This window comes from Giraffa tippelskirchi, chromosome 6 (assembly GCF_054371585.1).
Source record: "Giraffa tippelskirchi isolate mGirTip1 chromosome 6, T2T-mGirTip1v1.2.pri, whole genome shotgun sequence".
In the NCBI taxonomy this organism is placed as follows: Eukaryota; Metazoa; Chordata; class Mammalia; order Artiodactyla; family Giraffidae; genus Giraffa; species Giraffa tippelskirchi.
In genome coordinates this window covers 27,394,088-27,413,882 of record NC_137280.1, presented here as the reverse complement: position 1 = coordinate 27,413,882, position 19,795 = coordinate 27,394,088, and the positions used below count along the sequence as shown (strand labels likewise).

Genomic DNA, 19,795 nt, shown 5'->3' with positions numbered 1-19,795 from the left:
AGAAAGCAATAGTAATTTTAATTGTAAAGTCAATACTGAGAATAATACTGTCTGTATTGTAAATTCATATGAAAGAGGGTCATGAAAGGCTTTCTCTTTAAGAAAACAAAGACTCCATGGGAGATACAGCTTTCAAATACACTCTATATCAGGATTTATGATTTGTGACATTCGGTTCAGTTCAGTTAGGTTCAGTCGCTCAGTCGGGTCTGACTCTTTGCAACCCCATGGACTGCAGCAGGCCAAGCCTCCCTGTCCATCACCAACTCCCAGAGTTTACCTAAACTCATCTCCATTGAGTCGGTGATACCATTAAAACATCTCATTCTCTGTCATCCCCTTCTCTGCCCACCTTCAATCTTTCCCAGCATCAGGGTCATTTCAAGGAGTCAGTTCTTCGCATCAGGTAGCCAAAGTATTGGAGTTTCAGCTTCAACATCAGTCCTTCCAATGAACATGCACGACTGATATCCTTTCGGAAGGACTGGTTGGATCTCCTTGCAGTCCAAGGGACTCTCAAGAGTCTTCTCCAACACCACAGTTCAAAAGCATCCATTCTTCAGTGCTCAGCTTTCTTTATAGTCCAACTCTCGCCTCCATACATGACTACTGGAAAAACCATAGCCTTGACTAGACAGGCATTGGTTGGCAAAGTAATGTCTCTGCGTTTTAATATGCTATCTAGATTGGTACTAACTTTCCTTCCAAAGAGTAAGCGTCTTTTAATTTCATGGCTGCAGTCACCATCTGCAGTGATGTTGGAGCCCAAAAAAATAAAGTCTGCCACTGTTTCGACTGTTTCCCCATCTATTTACCGTGAAGTGATGGGACCGGATGCCGTGATCTTAGTTTTCCGAATGTTGAGCTTTAAGCCAACTTTTTCGCTCGCCTCTTTCACTTTCATCAAAAGGCTCTTTAGTTCTTCACTTTCTGCCCTAAAGGAGGTGTCATCTGCATATCTGAGGTTATTGATATTTCTCCCAGCAGTCTTGATTCCAACTTGTGCTTCATCCAGCCCAGCATTTCTCATGATGTACTCTGCATATAAGTTAAATAAGCAGAGTGACAAGATACAGCTTTGACGTACTCCTTTTCCTATTTGGAATCAGTCTGTTGTTCCATGTCCAGTTCTAACTGTTGATTCCTGACCTGCATACAGGTTTCTCAAGAGACAGGTCAGATGGTCTGGTATTCCCATCTCTTAAAGAATTTTCCACAGTTTATTGTGATCCACAGAATCGAAGGCTTTGGCATAGTCACTAAAGCAGAAATAGATGTTTTTTCTGGAACTCTCTTGCTTTTTCGATGATCCAGCACATGTTGGCAATTTGATCTCTGGTTCCCCTGCATTTTCTAAAACCAGCTTGAACATCTGGAAGTTCACAGTTCACATATTGTTGAAGCCTAGCTTGGAGAATTTTGAGCATTACTTTACTAAGCGTGAGAGATGAGTGCAGTTGTGTGGTAGTTTGAGCATTCCTTTGCATTGTCCTTCTTTGGGAATGGAATGAAAACTGACCTTTTCCAGTCCTGTGGCCACTGCTGAGTTTTCCAAATTTGCTGGCCTATTGAATGCAGCGCTTTCACAGCATCATCTTTTAGGATTTGAAATAGCTCAACTGGAATTCTATCACCTCCACTAGCTTTGTTTGTAGTGATGCATCCTAAGGCCCACTTGACTTCCATTCCAGGATATCTGGCTCTAGGTGAGTGATCACAACACCATTGTGATCATCTGGGTCATGTAGATCTTTTTTTATAGTTTTTCTGTGTATTCTTGCCACCTGTTCTTAATATCTTCTGCTTCTATTAGGTCCATACCATTTCTGTCCTTTATTGTGCCCATCTTTGCATGAAATGTTCCCTTGGTATCTCTAATTTTCTTGAAGAGATCTCTAGTGTTTCCCATTCTGTTGTTTTCCTCTATTTCTTTGCATTGATTGCTGAGGAAAGCTTTCTTATCTCTCCTTCCTATTCTTTGGAACTCTGTATTCAATTGGGTGTTCCTTTCCTTTTCTCCTTTGTTTTTCTTTTCTCTTCTTTTCACATCTGTTTTTAAGTCCTCCTCAAAGAGCCATTTTGCATTTTTGCATTTCTTTTTCTTGGGGTTGGTCTTGATCTCTGTCTTCTGTACAATGTCACAAACCTCCATCCATAGTTCATCAGGCACTCTGTCTATCAGATCTAGTCCCTTTAATGCATTTACCACTTCCACTGAATAATCAAAAGGGATTTGATTTAGGTCATACCTGAATGGTCTAGTGGTTTTCCCTACTTTCTTAAATTTCAGTCTGAATTTGGCAATAAGGAGTGCATGATCTGAGCCACAGTCAGCTCCTGATCTTGTTTTTGCTGACTGTATAGAGCTTCTCCATCTTTGGCTGCAAAGAATATAATAAATCTGATTTCAGAAGTGACCATCTGATCATGTCCATGTGTAGAGTCTTTTATTGTGTTGTTGGAAGAGGGTGTTTGCTATGATCAGTGTGTTCTATTGGCAAAACTATGAGCCTTTGCCCTGCTTCATTCTGTACTCCAAGGCCAATTTTGCCTGTTACTCCAGGTGTTTCTTGACTTCCTACTTTTGCATTCCATTCCCCTATAATGAAGAGGACATTGTTTTGGGGTGTTAGTTCTAAAAGGTCTTGTAAGTCTTCATAGAACCATTCCACTTCAGCTTCTTCAGCATTCCTGGTTGGGGCATAGACTTGGATTACCGTGATATTGAATGGTTTGCCTTGGAAGCAAACAGAGATCATTCTGTAATTTTTGAGATTGCATCCAAGTACTGCATTTCCACTCTTTTGTTGACCATGATGGCTACTCCATTTCTTCTAAGGGATTCTTGCCCACAGTAGTAGATATGATGGTCATCTGAGTTAAATTCACCAATTCCAGTCCATCTTAGTTCACTGATTCCTAAAATGTCGATGTTCAATCTTGCCATCTCCTGTTTGACCACTTCCAATTTTCCTTGATTCATGGACCTAACATTCCAGGTTCCTATGCAATATTGCTCTGTGATATTCAATTGGGCTATATCAGGGTCCACTAGAAGTGGACCACACTTTTGTAAAGTACAGCAGTTCTTTCAACCTGAAGGAGTCACAGGCCACATCTAGTAAATTATTGATTTAGCATATACCGTATTGCTCTTTTTTGACATGTAAGGGTTCATCACTTTTGAAAGTACCTAAATTGCTCTCTGAGAAAAATTTATATATTATATAATAATTTTCATTATAGAGTATATTTGATGATAAATTATATGTTACACAAGTGAAAATACAGAATTGAAATTGTGAGTAGTTTAAGGCTGTGTTGGGTATAATACCAAGTGTCTAAGATATATGCACACATATGTACCTTTTCCATATAAATGATTTGAGAACCTTCTGTCTCTCTCAGGGGAAGGTACCTCGATTTTCCTTCTTATTCAGTCCTCTTCCATCACACACATTTGGTAAAACCATCAGTGGGAAGTGTTTTTTATTGCTCTAGAATCCTTAAAATGTGGTTTTGGTCCCATCCCCTGATTTCCCTAGAAATACCGCATCTGTTTATTGCATCACTGCTTCATAGTTCACAGTATAGTTACAGCATGGGCATATTTTACTTATACAAATTATATCATACAGATTCATTCAAAAGAGGATTAAAAAAGCAAACAGGAAAAGAGGGAAAAAGAAAAATAATATAATATTGAACTGTGTGGGTGACCGCCACCTCAGTGAGGGTATGCTACAGACAGATAAACTGGTAGCAAAGATTTGCCACTGTGAAATGAATGGTAGATATGTTTGCCATTTCTTCAGTGAAACTCAGTATCCATGTGGCTATTGGATTGTAAAAATCTTATAATTTAATATATTTCCAATTTTTAAAGATGCATATCCTACAAATATAGTGTCTCTAAATGTAAAGCAATACTCAGTTCAGTTCAGTCGCTCAGTCATGTCCGACTCTTTGCGACCCCATGAACTGCAGCACGCCAGGCCTCCCTGTCCATCACCAACTCCCGGAGTCCACCCAAACCCATTTCCATTGAGTCGGTGATGCCATCCAACCATCTCATCCTCTGTTGTCCCCTTCTCCTCCTGCCCCCAATCCCACCCAGCATTAGGGTCTTTTCCAATGAGTCAACTCTTCGCATGAGGTGGCCAAAAACAAAGTATTGGAGTTTCAGCTTCAACATCAGTCCTTCCAGTGAACACCCATGGTTGATCTCCTATAGGATGGATTGACTGGATCTCCTTGAAGTCCAAGGGACTCTCAAGAGTCTTCTCCAACACCACAGTTCAAAAGCATCAATTCTGTGGCGCTCAGCTTTCTTCACTGTCCAACTCTCACATCCATAGATGACCACTGGAAAAACCATAGCCTTGACTAGACGGACCTTTGTTGGTAAAGTAATGTCTCTGCTTTTAAATATACTATTTAAAAGGAAGCTATTTAAAAGGAAGGCCATAACCTTCCTTCCAAGGAGTAAGCGTCTTTTAATTTCATGGCTGCAATCACCATCAGCAGTGATTTTGGAGCCCAAAAAAACAAAGTCTGACACTGTTTCCACTGTTTCCCCATCTATTTCCCATGAAGTGATGGGACCAGATGCCATGATCTTAGTTTTCTGAATGTTGAGCTTTAAGCCAACTTTTTCACTCTCCTCTCTCACTTTCATCAAGAGGCTCTTTAGTTCTTCTTTACTTTCTGCCATAGGGGTGGTGTCATCTGCATATCTGAGGTTATTGATATTTCTCCCGGCAATCTTGATTCCAGCTTGCGTTTCTTCCAGCCCAACGTTTCTCATGATGTACTCTGCATATAAGCTAAATAATCTGGGTGACAATAGTACAGCCTTGACATACTCCTTTTCCTTTTTGGAACCAGTCTGTTGTTCCATGTCCAGTTCTAACTGTTGCTTCTTGACCTGCATACAGGTTTCTCAAGAGACAGGTCAGGTGGTCTGGTATTCCCATCTCTTGAAGAATTTTCCACAGTTTATTGTGATCCACACAGTCAAAGGCTTTGGCATAGTCAATAAAGCAGAAATAGATGTTTTTCTGGAACTCTCTTGCTTTTTCGATGATCCAGCGGATATTGGCAATTTGATCTCTTGTTCCTCTGCCTTTTCTAAAACCAGCTTGAACATCTGGAAGTTCACGGTTCACGTATTGCTGAAACCTGGCTTGGAGAATTTTGAGCATTACTTTACTAGCATGTGAGATGAGTGCAATTGTGCGGTAGTTTGAGCATTCTTCGGAGAAGGCAATGGCACCCCACTCCAGTACTCTTGCCTGGAAAATCCCATGGGTGGAGGAGCCTGGTAGGCTGCAGACCCATGGGGTCGCTAGGAGTCGGACATGACTGAACGACTTCACTTTCACTTTTCCCTTTCATGCACTGGAGAAGGAAATGGCAACCCACTCCAGTATTCTTGCCTGGAGAATCCCAGGGACAGCGGAGCCTGGTGGGCTGCCGTCTATGGGGTCGCACAGAGTCGGACACGACTGAAGCGACTTAGCACTTAGCAGTTGAGCATTCTTTGGCATTGCCTTTCTTTGGGATTGGAACGAAAACTGACCTTTTCCAGCCCTGTGGCCACTGCCGAGTTTTCCAAATTTGCTGGCATATCGAGTGCAGCACTTTCACAGCATCATCTTTCAGGATTTGAAATAGCTCAACTGGAATTCCATCACCTTCACTAGCTTTGTTCGTAATGATGCTTTCTAAGGCCCACTTGACTTCCATTCCAGAATGTCTGGCTCTAGGTGATTGATCACACCATCATGATTATCTGGGTCATGAAGATCTTTTTTGTACAGTTCTTCTGTGTATTCTTGCCACCTCTTCTTAATATCTTCTGCTTCTATTAGGTCCATACCATTTCTGTCCTTTATCGAGCCCATCTTTGCATGAAATGTTCCTTTGGTATCTCTAATTTTCTTGAAGAGATCTCTAGTGTTTTCCAATCTGTTGTTTTCCTCTATTTCTTTGCATTGATTGCTGAGGAAAGCAATACTGATCCCTGGTAATTAGAGAAACAGCAAATATTTCAATCCCAGAGAAAGGAAAAAAAATAAAAAGGCTTACATGGACTTACTGAAAGGGTGTATCTTTTTTTTTTTTTCCATTTTAAACAAGATGTTTATTTAAACAACAAGATGCTTGACTTGAAGGGAGAACTATCTAGGATTCATTTCTTTTAAGAGATATTTATCCCTACTTAGGGCTTCCCACATGGAGCAGTGGTAAAGACTCCACCTGCCAATGCAGGAGATGCAAGAGACGCAGGTTCTGTGCCTGGATCCAGCAAATCCCCTGGAGAAGGCAATGGCAACCACTCCAATATTCTTGCCTGGGAAATCCCATGGACAGAGGAGCCTCGGGGGCTACAGTCCATGGTGTGACAAAGAGTCAGATGTGACTGAGGACACACTCACTCACACACACACATACACATATCCCTACTTAAAGACAGACTGTCCTACATGTAAGAGCTATGTACAATAAAGTTATAAAATTTCCCTTGGTTGACAACAATAAATGAAAAACTTTAAAATTCTCCAATCAAACAAGGTATGCAAGGATTTTTATGATGCTCTTAAAAGAAGAAAACAGTGAGAGCAAAATAACTGGAATAAAAAAATAATAACTGGGTTAGCATGCCACTAGTGCAAAAAAAGGGGTATCTTCACGGAACTAGTATTTTTAATCACTTCATCTCCATCTGATGTCAATAGAAGCGTACCATTGGCATTTTAGTTTTAAAAAATGCAGTATGCTTGTGCATATATATCAGTTACTTTAGGTACAATAAAGGAATGGGGAAGGGGAAAATGAAGGAATAGAGAAAACTGTACTGTAGTAGTCAGGATATCGTGGGACCAAATTGTGGTTTTCTAATTAAGAATATTTTCTTGGTCTGGAGAAACAAAATTCTGGAATAAAGTAGCAGGTTCCCTTTTTAGTAGACATTTCCTATCTGCTGCTGGAACACATAATTTGTGCATTTATTCTCCATTTTCAATGATGAAAAATTCTTTCTAAAAATTGGTACTTTTGAAGGTAAAACAACTTTGGGCATCTCTGCAGGTGTATCTGCTTCATTGATTGGCTGTCATGTCAAATCAGAGTCTGATCTTCCTCATTGGCAAACCCTGTGTTCACAGTAACTTTCATGGTTAGCAGTGGTGTGTATGTCTTAAACTGCACTACAGAACCATCCTGCCTTGCCACCTTCAAGTCAGTATGATATTTGCTGTCAATCATGAGTCCTTCCTTGGGCTTTTTGTCATCCGCCATGGTGAGTGCTGGAGTCTCCCTAACTGCTATTTCACAAAAGAGGTACCAGGTATGCCCTGTACCAGCTCACAGCAGCACCAGGAACCACAGAAGCAGGAGAGGGTATACCTTGAATGTCTTGGATTTCAGTCAATTTCTGGAGTAATTTCATCCAAGTGAAATTTCATTTCTACCAAATGAAATGTCTGTGTGGTGCTGACAGTGGAACACCATTTTAGAAGAGCATGGTCAGGGCAAGCATAGTTCATTTAATCACCTAGTAGGCATATATGGAGAACCTCCTGTGTATCAGATATGTTCTAGGAAGAGAAAAGGAAAATTCTTAAGACCTCTGTGTTTAAAAAATCACTAGCTGTGGTAGGAACTTGTGGGGATGAGTGGAACTTGGAGTCTCTTGATAGAGCCCAAATGGAAACTGTTGGGAGTCTGGTTTGTAGTAGTTACAGTGGCAGAGAGGAGAGGAGAAGCTGATAAGCTATAGGAAGATATAAGCAACTAATCAATGTATTGAATTCTAAGAATCAGAGTAAAGTGTCAAGAATAATGGCATTTTTGCCTGAAAAAATGATATATATGTATATATACATGTATATATCACTTTGTTGTACATCTGAAACTAACACAACACTTTAACTATACCTCAATAAAAGTGGTTAAAAAGAGAATAGTGGCATTTTATGATACAGTAGGCCATTTCACATTTTTAGTATTTAAAGTTTTTCACTCTATATATAAAACAATTCTTTAGTGCTATGAAATCATAACTAATTACAGCAAATAATATAAATGTTAGAATTATCTTCAAAGTAATAGCACATTTTTGAATTAGCATTTTGTAAAGTATATCCTGAGGAACATTGGTCCTGTGAGATGAAAAAGGGTCTCCATGACCAAATAAGTTTGTGAGGAGTATGACATTTCCCAAACCTTACTAAAGTCTGAGTTAAGTCTCATAGCATAAAACCGTGTTCATTTTACTTAATCACAGAACCATTTCTTCTCATACTACATGTGTTCTACAAAAATGCTATTAATAGAGATTTAAGGGTAGTCATATGTATCACATAAGCTATAATCAAGAACAGGTGAGTTCTTATGCAGTGCATTGCAATGGATATCTACTGTTTAAAAACACAGCCAGTTTGACAAAAGGCCAACAGGTATGAGTCAAATGGCAAAAATAAGCATAGAATAAAAGGTCCTGTCTTGCTTTTATTCTACTGATTGTTTAATAGAGCCAGGAAGTTAAAGGCTGACCTTCTGAACTAGCCAATGAAATGAAATTAAAACAGGAAGAGAGAAGCGAATACAGAAGGCATCTAGGAATCAACTTTAGAAGAATTAGTAAAGTTGGCCTGGCTTAGTCATCCTTCCATTTGGATTTACATAAACATACAACAGATTACCTCTTTACCTCACAGCATAGTGAATTTTCCTGCATAAGTTTCCTGCAGCATAACTTTACTGCATAAAATACTGTCAGTCATCACAGTATTCAACATAACTGACTATAAAATAGGCCATACTGTAGGTACTGACCAGAAAAAATATAAAATCATTGCTTCCAGTACAAATAACAAAATCTAACATAATACTTGGAGAAGGCACTGGCAACCCATTCCAATACTCTTGCCTGGAAAATCCCGTGGACAGAGGAGTCTGGTAGGCTGCAGTCCATGGAGTTGCACAGAGTCAGACACAAGTGAAGCGACTTAGCAGCAGCAGCAGCAGCAACATAATACTAGTTACCATAAAGAGTTGTGATTATACAGCAACCCTGTATATATTCATTATATACATAAATGTATACATTTATACATTTAATGTATACATAAATGTATACATTATATACATATATATAAAACAAATCATAATTTCATATTTTATAAGTGAGATTTTTAACAAGAGCTGCCCCCAAATGTCCGTTATACAAAATAAAATACACAAAACACATTGAGGGTATCAGATGCATGGTAATGTGGAATAGCAGAATGTTCATGACTAAGTCAAAAAGCAGAACTTGAGTTAGAAGCTCTCATTTCTATTCATTCTTTCCAAATGTAAAAATAAGAACATTTTTCATATTCATTCAAAGTATTGTCATTTTGGAGCACTTTAAAATCAGAAAGAAAATTAACGTAAAGCATGCTGCTTATTCTTGAATGATTCTCTCATCAGTAATATTATTAGTTGAATAAAGTTATCAGTGCCAAAATAAGAGTACACCTGACTACTCTAATTTCAAACAATAATGAGTGATGAGAGCAATACATCTTTGGTTATTATCATCACTGTCAATTTGTTGTTGTTCTGGGGAATTCTAATTTTAATATGTATAATTCTTACTATTTATTACCATTTTATAGAACATTAAAAGGAAAATAGGTAAAACAATCATTAGCCACGCAACTCAGTACAACTTACCGTTTGTTTTGTATGTGTGTGTGTTTTAAATATATTGTTATATCTTTAAACTTTGGTCAGAAACCCATCAAAAGCTTTGGCTTTTCAAACTCATGGCTCTTTTCAAGCTACCTAACACCACTGCATTCAGTTCTTTAAAAGGAGAATCAGGCGTTAATTCCAGTAAATTCACAGCATAAAACCTATGTATTTTCATTTTTCTTAAGCACTTTTCTCAAGTAACAGAGGACTGTCACTAATGCTTTCTAAAGTTAATCACTCAATTTTAGTTTTTGATTTTACAGTAGCTCAGCTGGTAAAGAATCTGCCTGCAATGCAGGAAACCCTGGTTCAATTCCTGGGTCGGGAAGATCCCCTGGAGAAGGGATAGGTTACCCAATCCAGTATTCTTGGGCTTCCCTGGTGGTTCAGACAGTAAAGAATCCGGCTCCAATGCGGGAGTCCTGGGTTCGATCCCTGGGTTGGGAAAATCCACTGGAGGAGGGCATAACAACCCACTCCAGTATTCTTGTCTGGAGAATCCCCATGGACAGAGGAGCCTGGTGGGCTATAACCCATGGGGTTGCAAAGAATCGGACATGACTGAGTGAATCAGCACAGCACAAGCCTCTTAAGTCAGTTTTCCAGATTTTCCTGTTTCAATGCCTCTATTTCCCCTATTAAGTAAATCAATAACAAAAATTAATTCAGCCTGCATCTTCTACCAGCTATTCCAAAGTTCTCCTTCTGTTCATTGTTAAGATTCTGATTGTTTTTGTATCTCCTTATAAACTGCTTATTCTTCATCCAACTACATTCTAGCTACCCCTCTCTACTCTAGTTCAAGGGTTAGCAACTTTCTCTGCACAGAACCAGGTAATATTTTGGGCTTTGCTGGCCACATACGTCTCTGTGGCATATTCTGATTTAATTTTTCTTTTGTTCTGCAACTCTTTAAAAATTTGAAACTTCTCTTGGTACAGACTGGATTTGATTTCCTGGTTATAATTTGCAAAAAGCTACTCTTGTTAAAACTACTCTATCTATAATACCAAAAACTTCCTTTCTGATGTTTGAAGGGCATCCTCCCTACATAAATTCAAGGCAAATTAAGTGATAAGCAGAAGGAAGTCAAGTCATCAGCTTTAATTTTTTTTCTTTTTCTTTCTTTTTTATTTTTTAGATTATGAAAGTATGGTAACACTTTTACAGAAGACCTGGAAAATACAGAACAAAGTTACATGTAGTTCTACTGTATATTATGATTATTCTTTAAGTAGATAGATTAATTTGATTTTTAGTTGGAGTTTCAATATCAAACTCTCAAGCATTAGTAGAATGAATAAACAGAAAAGTTGAAGGATATGGTAGACGTGAAAAGCACTCTGAACCCAATATTAATATTGGTAGAAGCTGAGGAACAGTAACAGTGGGCTTCTTAAGCAGCTACAGATGTCTCACAACAACCACAGCTACCTCCTCAGTAGATTGACCTTTAAACAGGCTGTAGAGGAGACCAACAATAAAGTTTCTGTCCTGGGCTCACCAATCAAGAAGCTCCTGCATCTCCAGGGCATAAGGGGTGGGGCCAGCAGGCTGGCATGCCTGGGCAGCATCCCTCCTGGAGGAAACCAGAGTCTGGAGAAGCAGTTTCCTGCTGCCTAATTCTCCAGACCTCCAAAACCCCTCAGACTCTTTTTTCATTTAGTACCACTTTGCAACACATTTTCTTTTTCCCTTTAGCCACAAACTTTATTTTTTGAATATTTGCAACTATTATTCTATACACAAATGTTAATTTCTTACAAAACTCTGTATTCCATATTGCTAGGTCACTTCACTCCATTTTATGCCACGTTTCCATCAAGAACTATTTTCCCAAATCACAATCTGCCTGGCTATGTGTTGTTGTTCAGTTGCTAAGTAGTGTCCAACTAGGCGATGTCATAGACTGTAGCCCTCTAGTCTCAGCTGTCCATGAGATTTCCCAGGCAAGAATACTGGAGTGGGTTGCCATTTCCATCTCCAAACATTTTTTGACCACTTTCTTTTAATTGAACTTTCCTCCTTCTTGGTTCCCAATAGACTAAATTCTTTGTAGCCACCCTCTCAGCTTCCCAGGTGGCTCAGTGGTAAAGAATCCACTGCCAATGCAGGAGACACAAGAAATACAGATTCTGGCCCTGGGCTGGGAAGATCCCCTGGAGTAGGAAATGGCAACCCACTCCAGTATTCTTGCCTGGAAAATCCAATGGACAAAGGAGCTTAACAACTATAGTCCATGTGGTCACAAAAAGTCAGATGTGACTGGTTACACACGGCCACCCCCTAATCCTACCTTGGCATTCTCCAGGCTTCTTCTTTGGCCATCTTTCTCATTCTATATAATTCCTGGAAGATCCCATTCATTTAAATAATATCAACTATCACATTTTGCTTTGATAACTATAACCCCTTTAGTAGTCCAGATCTTTCTCTTTGTTCCAGAACTGTAACTCTAATACATCCTCTTATATTGTGAACAACAGAACCACTATCTACAAATTATCCAGAAATCAGTTTCACCCTCATCTTTTTAAGGAACACAGCACATTTGGGGCTGAGGTAGCAAAAATAACTGTCTCTATGCACTATCAGCATCTCCTGATTTAAATGTAAATCATAAGCAGATAAGAGATTGATGAGAGAATATTGTACTTAGATGAGTGGATGAATGTGTTTATGCAGCCATCCCTGTCCTGGTTATAGAAATACCTAATTTGATGGGAGCATAATCACAGTTGATTTTGAGTAGATTCAAAGCTTAGTGGTGAGTAAAATAATTTCCCGCTTGTATGTGTAATTTCTCATCATTTTAAAAGAGATGATTATCTTTACCCTTTTATCATAAATGAAAGCAGGCCACCATCATTACCTCTAGAGATAGATAGCACCACTGTAACTTTACTATATTACTTTGCTTCTGAGAACAGTAAATCTGAATACTTAAAAAATTTTCTATGTGCACAGTTTTTTATTTTTAAAATATTTGACAATGGGGGACCTTGTTAAAACATGTAAATAAATGATATACCTTAAAATCAATTAGCCATAATTTTATATCAAGAAAATATTCATAGTTTAATTTTTTTCTAAAAATAATATTTTTTAATTTCAGCACCATGTGGAAGTCGTTCAACAGGTTCAGAAGGCACTGTTCTATCACCAAACTATCCAAAAAATTACAGTGTGGGACATAATTGTGTTTATTCTATAGCAGTTCCCAAGGAGTTTGGTAAGTAAGATTCATCTCATCATGTAGTATATCATTCTAAACATGCTTTATTTTCACTGTATGCTATTCAAAATATTAGTTGTTTTTTAATGAAAATATTTACTACTCATAAAGTACTTTACTCTAAAAATTATTTTTAGATAGTAGCTTTGTAATAATAAAATTTTGAGGTTATTTTTTGCATTCTGAATTTACAGTCAAGTACACAGGTGAACAACAATATAAAAATGAAAACAGGATTGTTTTTAATTTTTAAAAATAAGTACATCCAGTAACACTGCAAGTGCCTTCATATTGGAATTTCATAAAATGGGAAATTACCAGAGCATAAAGCAAAGTCTGCTCTGCCAAATATGCATGTATGCAAATATGGAGCTCTTATAATAATGACAAAATATGTACAAAACAATTATATTAGTTTTATGTTTTATAAACACATTTGCAGATAAAAAATATTTTGATTTTAAGCACCTAGTTTCTACAACAGCAGTGAATATAAAAAGACAGCAAAGGACATTTTGGCTCATCTTGTCAACCTGACAATCTGTTCTACATTGGCACTGAGAAGACAATGTGTCCTTTGCTGACTTCACATCTCCCTGATCACAAGTCTTAGAAGTCACTTACCTGGCTTCTAAAGGTTTTGGATCTGAAATCCAGCTGGATCTAACCCAGCTTTGTTTATGGATGGATAGGCAAAGTGAAATTTAGCAAAGTGTGGGAGAGAGGCTGAAAGATTTTTAGACTTCTACAATTTAGATTTACAGCGTTGTGTTACATGATGAAGGATTTGCTAGGAAATGAATGTCTGGGTCAGGATGACAGAGTATTATAGCAGAAGGATATAGATTTTATCATAACAGGATTTTTGGATCACCTCTTCACTTAATGTTTCTGCTGATAATAAAATAAGCTGATGCTTCCAGTCCAATTTCTTATAACAAGAATTTACCTATATATCCTCCTTTTCTCTATTCTGAAACAAGTCCAAGATCCACAACTTAGTAAAGAGAACATTATCATCAGAAGGGAAGTACTAAACCTTTTATTTTAACCTTGAAATAGAATTGATGATGCCAACATTAGCACAGTGTCTTTTTCTGCAATCTCTTATTCCTTAGCATGTTGATTGATTTATTCAGAGTTGAGCTCCTTGATTATGAAGAGAAGGACAGTTTAGAAAGAAAAACATCATCCATATAATCGTGTTTATTGCATTGCCTTTTGTGCCCAGAAGAGTTTTCCCTTTCTAGAGGGCTTTGTAGTCCCCAGTCACCAAAAATATTACATGGTTACTGATAGAATTTGAGCAGTGCTAATCCAGAAGACCACATGGCTATCTGAGTCTCTTTGGAAGCCATTAATTTGTTCTATTAGATTCTATTCTTGGGATGCCATGCAGCCAAAGGATTGAAAAAGAAGAAAATCAGGCATTTCCTATCCTGATGCATACATGTGTTAGTCACCAGGAGGTATTTTATAGTAGCCTATATATGTTTGTATATTCAAAAAGAGAAAGAAAAAGTTCTGATTAAAATCAAATTAATGGATTCCTAGTGAATGGAATTTTTATTTTAGCAGAGTTAATGTGAGTAAAATTTAATTCTCTTAATCTGAAAAATAATACAACCAATAATTGGTGATTTTTAACACTATTTTTTTCAAACAAGTCTTGGATTTTCTGTGGATAAAATCAGGTACACTTTGATTAATTAGTAAGAAAACTGATTTTTTTTTTCTATAAATGTTGCATCATTCTTTATTTCAAACTGTATATGAAGTCAAACAGATTCTAATCTAATTTTAGCTTGTTACACGTTAGCTATCTGTCTTTGGACAAATAAGCATAACTTCAAAGCAGGGATCATTATGTCTATGGAGCAGAGCTATTGTTAGTAGTAAATAAGACTATATTATAAATAGTATGTCATAGTTGATAACTCATACTATTGGGTTAAGAATGCTTTTGGAGACAGATTTCCAGATTGAGAACACAACTCAATTTGCTCTTTTCTATTGGACTAATTACATGACTCTTACTTTTCATATCTCTGAAATAGAAGTGATGTGTCTATTTCTTAAAATTATTTTATAATTAAATAAAATATGTTTAAGTCATTAGTATAGTATATAGTAAGTCACATACACACATGGATGCACATACAAACACACTTTATGTTCACATTCATAGGTATTCCTAACCCCAAAAGTTGAAATAAAATGACATGGATTACTCAGTAGCCCTAGTGTCTTAAGAGTAACATGGGTAAAAATAAAGCATTTGTATAATTAAAGCATAAAAACACAGATTTTTTGCTTTACATGTCCAGTGAATATCTAATCACCTATTGATCACTTGAAATTTTCTGAAAACAAAATAGAGGAATTAAAATCTGCGGTCATAGATATCTTCCTGTCCCTACCTTTCCCTCTTTAATGTGAGATAATCAAGCAACAGTTACTGGATCTCTGCAAATCAAATTTCTTTTTTTTTTTTTTGCTTCTTCTTCTCTTTCTCACTTTGCCATAATTTCCTTCTATTGCTTTTGTGTTGTGTTTTATGACTTTTGGTATCACTTCATAACATACCACTTTTCACATTTTTCCTTTTTCCGGTCATTTATCCAAAATTATAACCATTTGTTCCTCCATATCTTTTATATGCAGACACTTAGAATTTAATTTGTAAATATTGTAGCATAATATCTGTCAATACACTCAATTCATTTATTGAGATTTCATGTTTTGACAAGGGTTAAACTTCTAAAGTCATTGTATAAGGAGAAAACCACATATAATCAACATTACCCATGAAAATACCGTGTCAGCCATAGAAGATCATCCACATTATTTTGTGTAAGCCATATTATCTCAACAATTCTAACAGGACATTTTTCCCTCCAGTGTTAGAAAGATAGCAGTTGTTCAGATAATACCAGATGAGCTAGTTTGGTTTCTTATAGGTCATTTACTACAAAATTGCCTTCATTTATTTATTTTTGCCCAGTGTAGATTTGAATTCATATGAATTAGATGTGCATGTAATGTAACTCTACTGGTTGACTGAGTGAATACTATTTTGTCAGTGAATTTCTGTCTTTAAGCTTTTCTAGATAAGAGTCATCAATTCATAACACTTTTATCATCATCATTGATTTCATTTCAACCTCATATATTAGGGTCATCTGGTAATATTCATTCTGTAGGATTCTAGTTCTAAATACTTAGAAAATAAGATTTATGGGTCAGTTATTGATATTTAGCTGTCTTTCTTCTAATTTCCCTTGGAATTTTTTTTTTAATTTAAAAATGTTCTATTTGGGACTTCCATGGTGATCCAGTAGATGAGACTCCACACTTCCTCTGTAGGGGGCATGGGTTCAATACCTAATCAGGGATCTAAGATCCTACATGACACACAAAGGGCAGTCAAAAAAAAATACCATAGTTTACTTATTAATAAAATGAGTTTTATTTTTTCCTTCATCTTCATGTTTAATAATAAGTTGTTTCCCCTTATGGTTTGCTTGCTACCATCTTCCTGTACTGTTTTTAAGTGCCAAAAACATAGCAGACAAATTTTATTTTATTTTGAATTTGATATAGGATAGATATTTTAGAATATAAGAGAACTGTTGATATTGTTGGGGGAAATATTTTTATTAATATTATGTATTTATACCTGTAGTGTGAGGCCAAAGTCATTTTGCAAGGAGGAGGTGGCTAGTAAATTTGGGGAATAAATGTTGTGGACTTGTATTTCCATAACGTTGACTGAGATAAAACAGAAAGAGGTAAGAGCTATAACCAAAGTATCATACTAGTCAGAGGCTAATGTTTGTTTTTGTCTGTTTTTTCTTGGGATAGAAAGTAATGGAATTTTTAGCTTAAAGCCTAACAGAAATGTAGTAGAGAGGGCAAAATTGAAGATTTTCGATGGACCAGTTGGTAAAGCAAGATGCTTAAAGCAATCTAAGGAGATGGGATTTAAAAAACCTAGACGGCGTCTTCAAACTATAATGCAGGAGAAATGATTCATGATTAGTATTGTTGTACCTCAATTAATTTCACATGAAACACTGTCTTTTGAAATTATCTCACTTCCTGATCTCCTTCCTCTCTTCCCCTTCTTCCATCACCCACTCTTTACATTCTGGGAAATATCTGCAAAATAAATGTATTAGTGTCCTAAATCTGCCTTAACAAAGTATCACAAATTTGGTGGCTTAAAACAACAGAGGTTTATTCTTTCACAGTTCTGGAAACTAGACTCCTGAAATCAAGATATCAGTAACATCACACTCCCTCTGCAGATCCCAGAGAAGAATCCTTCCTTGCTTCTTCCTAACTTTAATGGCCCCAAGCAATCCTTGAAGTTCTGTGGTTTGTAGCTACATCACCCAGGTGGTGCTAGTGGTAAAGAACCCCCTGCCAATGCGGGAGACACAAGAGACTCGGGTTCAACTCCTGGGTCAGGAAGATCACCTAAAGGAGGGCATGGCAACCCACTCTGGTATCATTTTGTATCATTTGTTCTAGGGACACCAGTTGTAGGATTTAGCATCCACCCTAATCCATAACCTCATCTGAATCTTAGTTACATCTGCAGAGGTCCTTTTTCGAAATACAATGATATTCTGAGCTCCTGGGTGGGGTTGAATATTGAGGGACTCTATTCAACACGCTACAGAAGATAGACTATATTACCATGGTTTTATGTAGAAAATTCTAGCATAAATTACTCTATAAAGCGTGTATTAAATACTAACTGTATAGAATGTAAACTAACATTCAGATTTCTTGGAGACTTCCAACATGTAAATCACCTTGAGGAAATCCAGGATAGTCTATGGTGACTTAACTTTGTGTTTAGCCTCCCAGATAGTCTCACCTCCTTAAAGACCCATACTGAACACATATTTGTTAAGATATAAAGCTTGCTTTTTCCCAAGACTAGCTTTCAAAAGTGGCATCTTGGAAGTGTGCATGAAAACCTTTTCAGGTTTTCTTTCTTAGATTTCCCAGATATCTGCCCTCTCTCTTATCTTTTGTTGTTGTGTAGACTATTGGTTGCATAGATTTCAAATTCATGAATCCTTAAATCACACAAAGCTATTGTCAGTCTAGTATGCTCTGTACAGGGGCATGGAGTCACCAAGACCTATTGTGTATTTGCTGTGGGAAAAGATTTTTGTTTTACCTTTAAATTAGCTATCATCACCTTAAACTTTTCTTCTACTCTACATATTTTGTTTCTTATTCACAACCATTGTCTTTCCTACTTCCTAGTGTGGTATTTTTCCTCCAGTCAATCTGCAAAAATATTTCTCTGTGATATTGCCTACAAAATAGGATTATACTTGTTTTTAAAATTAATTTGAACTTTATTAAAACTTATGATCTATTAACAACTATCTCATTAATCCTTATTATATACATTAAATGTATTACTTCCCTTCCATCTTATAGAATTAGGAAATTGAATGATGATTATTGAATACAATCTATTTTTGCAATACATCTTTCAATTTTCTGTGTAAACTCTTAGTCTATGAAAAGTAGTCTTTAAAAATTTAGGTCTCCTTAGAACTTAGAAGGAAAAACCAAATTGGATTGAAACTAAGATGCACACACACTATATATAAATGTATATATGTGTATACATATATATATTGACTTTTTTAAGTGCACCAATGTAGATTTGGCTTGCATATGGGCGCTTAACTAACCATTCTTATCATTTTTATTATAACTGATAGTGATTCTTTTGCTCTGTGTATATTTTCCTTTAAAATTCAGACACATATTCAATGATTTGTCTTTTTTATTGATTTTATTAGAGTATAGTTGATTTACAAAGTTGTAATAGTTTTAGATGTACAGAGAAGTGATTCCATTATATCAGTACATATATTCATTCTTTTTTATTCTTTTCCACATAGATTATTACAGAATATTGAATAGAGTTCCCTGTGTTATACAATATGTTCTTATTAGTGTCTATTTTACATATAGTAGTGTGTGTTAATCCCAAGCTCCAAATTTTTCCCTCCCCCTCACATTTCCCCTTTGACAACCATAAATTTGTTTTCAAAATCTGTTAATCTATTTCTATTTTGTAAACAAGTTCATTTATATAATTTTCAATTAGATTCCACATATGAATGATATCATGTGATATTGTATTTCTCTGTCTGATATGATAATCTCTAGGTCTATCTATGTTGCTGCAAATGGCATTGTTTCATTATTTTTAATGACTGAGTAATATTCCACTCTGTGTGTGTGTGTACAAACTCCAGAATATTGTGAAGGACAGGGAAGCCAGGCGTGCTACAGTCCATGGGGTCACAAAAAGTCAGACACAAATAAGCAACTAAACAACAAATATACATATGCGTGTTTGTGTGTATATATATATATATATGTGTGTGTGTGTGTGTGTGTGGTGTGTGTGTATATATATATATATATATGGTGTATATATATATACACACATATACCACATCTTATTAATCCATTCCTCTGTCCGTGGACATTTAGATTGCTTTCACGTCTTAGCCATTGCAAATAGTGCTACAGTGAACATTGGGGTGCATGCATCTTTTCAAATTATGGTTTTCTTCAGATATACACCCAGCAGTGGGCTTGCAGGATCATATGGTAGTTCCTTTTTCATTGTTTAAAGAACCGCCATAGTGTTCTCCATAGTGGTTGTACCAATTTACATTCCCACCTACAGTATAGGAGGGTTCCCTTTTCTCTACCCTCTCCAGCGTTTCTTGTTTGTAGATTTTTTTTTTTTTTTTTATGATG

General features: G+C 36.6%; 1 protein-coding gene and 1 pseudogene across 4 annotated transcripts in view; one reads left to right on the top strand and one right to left on the bottom strand.

Annotated features, from left to right (window-relative positions):
• Positions 1-19,795, top strand: part of CSMD3 (CUB and Sushi multiple domains 3) — a 1,311,921-nt gene that overhangs the window by 1,029,016 nt on the left and 263,110 nt on the right. For all 4 annotated transcript variants that reach the window (XM_081504393.1, XM_081504396.1, XM_081504395.1 and 1 more), the window contains one exon: positions 12,863-12,979. In XM_081504393.1, coding sequence (XP_081360519.1) covers positions 12,863-12,979 — 117 coding nt within the window. The remainder of the gene's footprint in view (positions 1-12,862; positions 12,980-19,795) is intronic.
• Positions 6,965-7,302, bottom strand: LOC145509073 (small ubiquitin-related modifier 2 pseudogene; annotated as a pseudogene).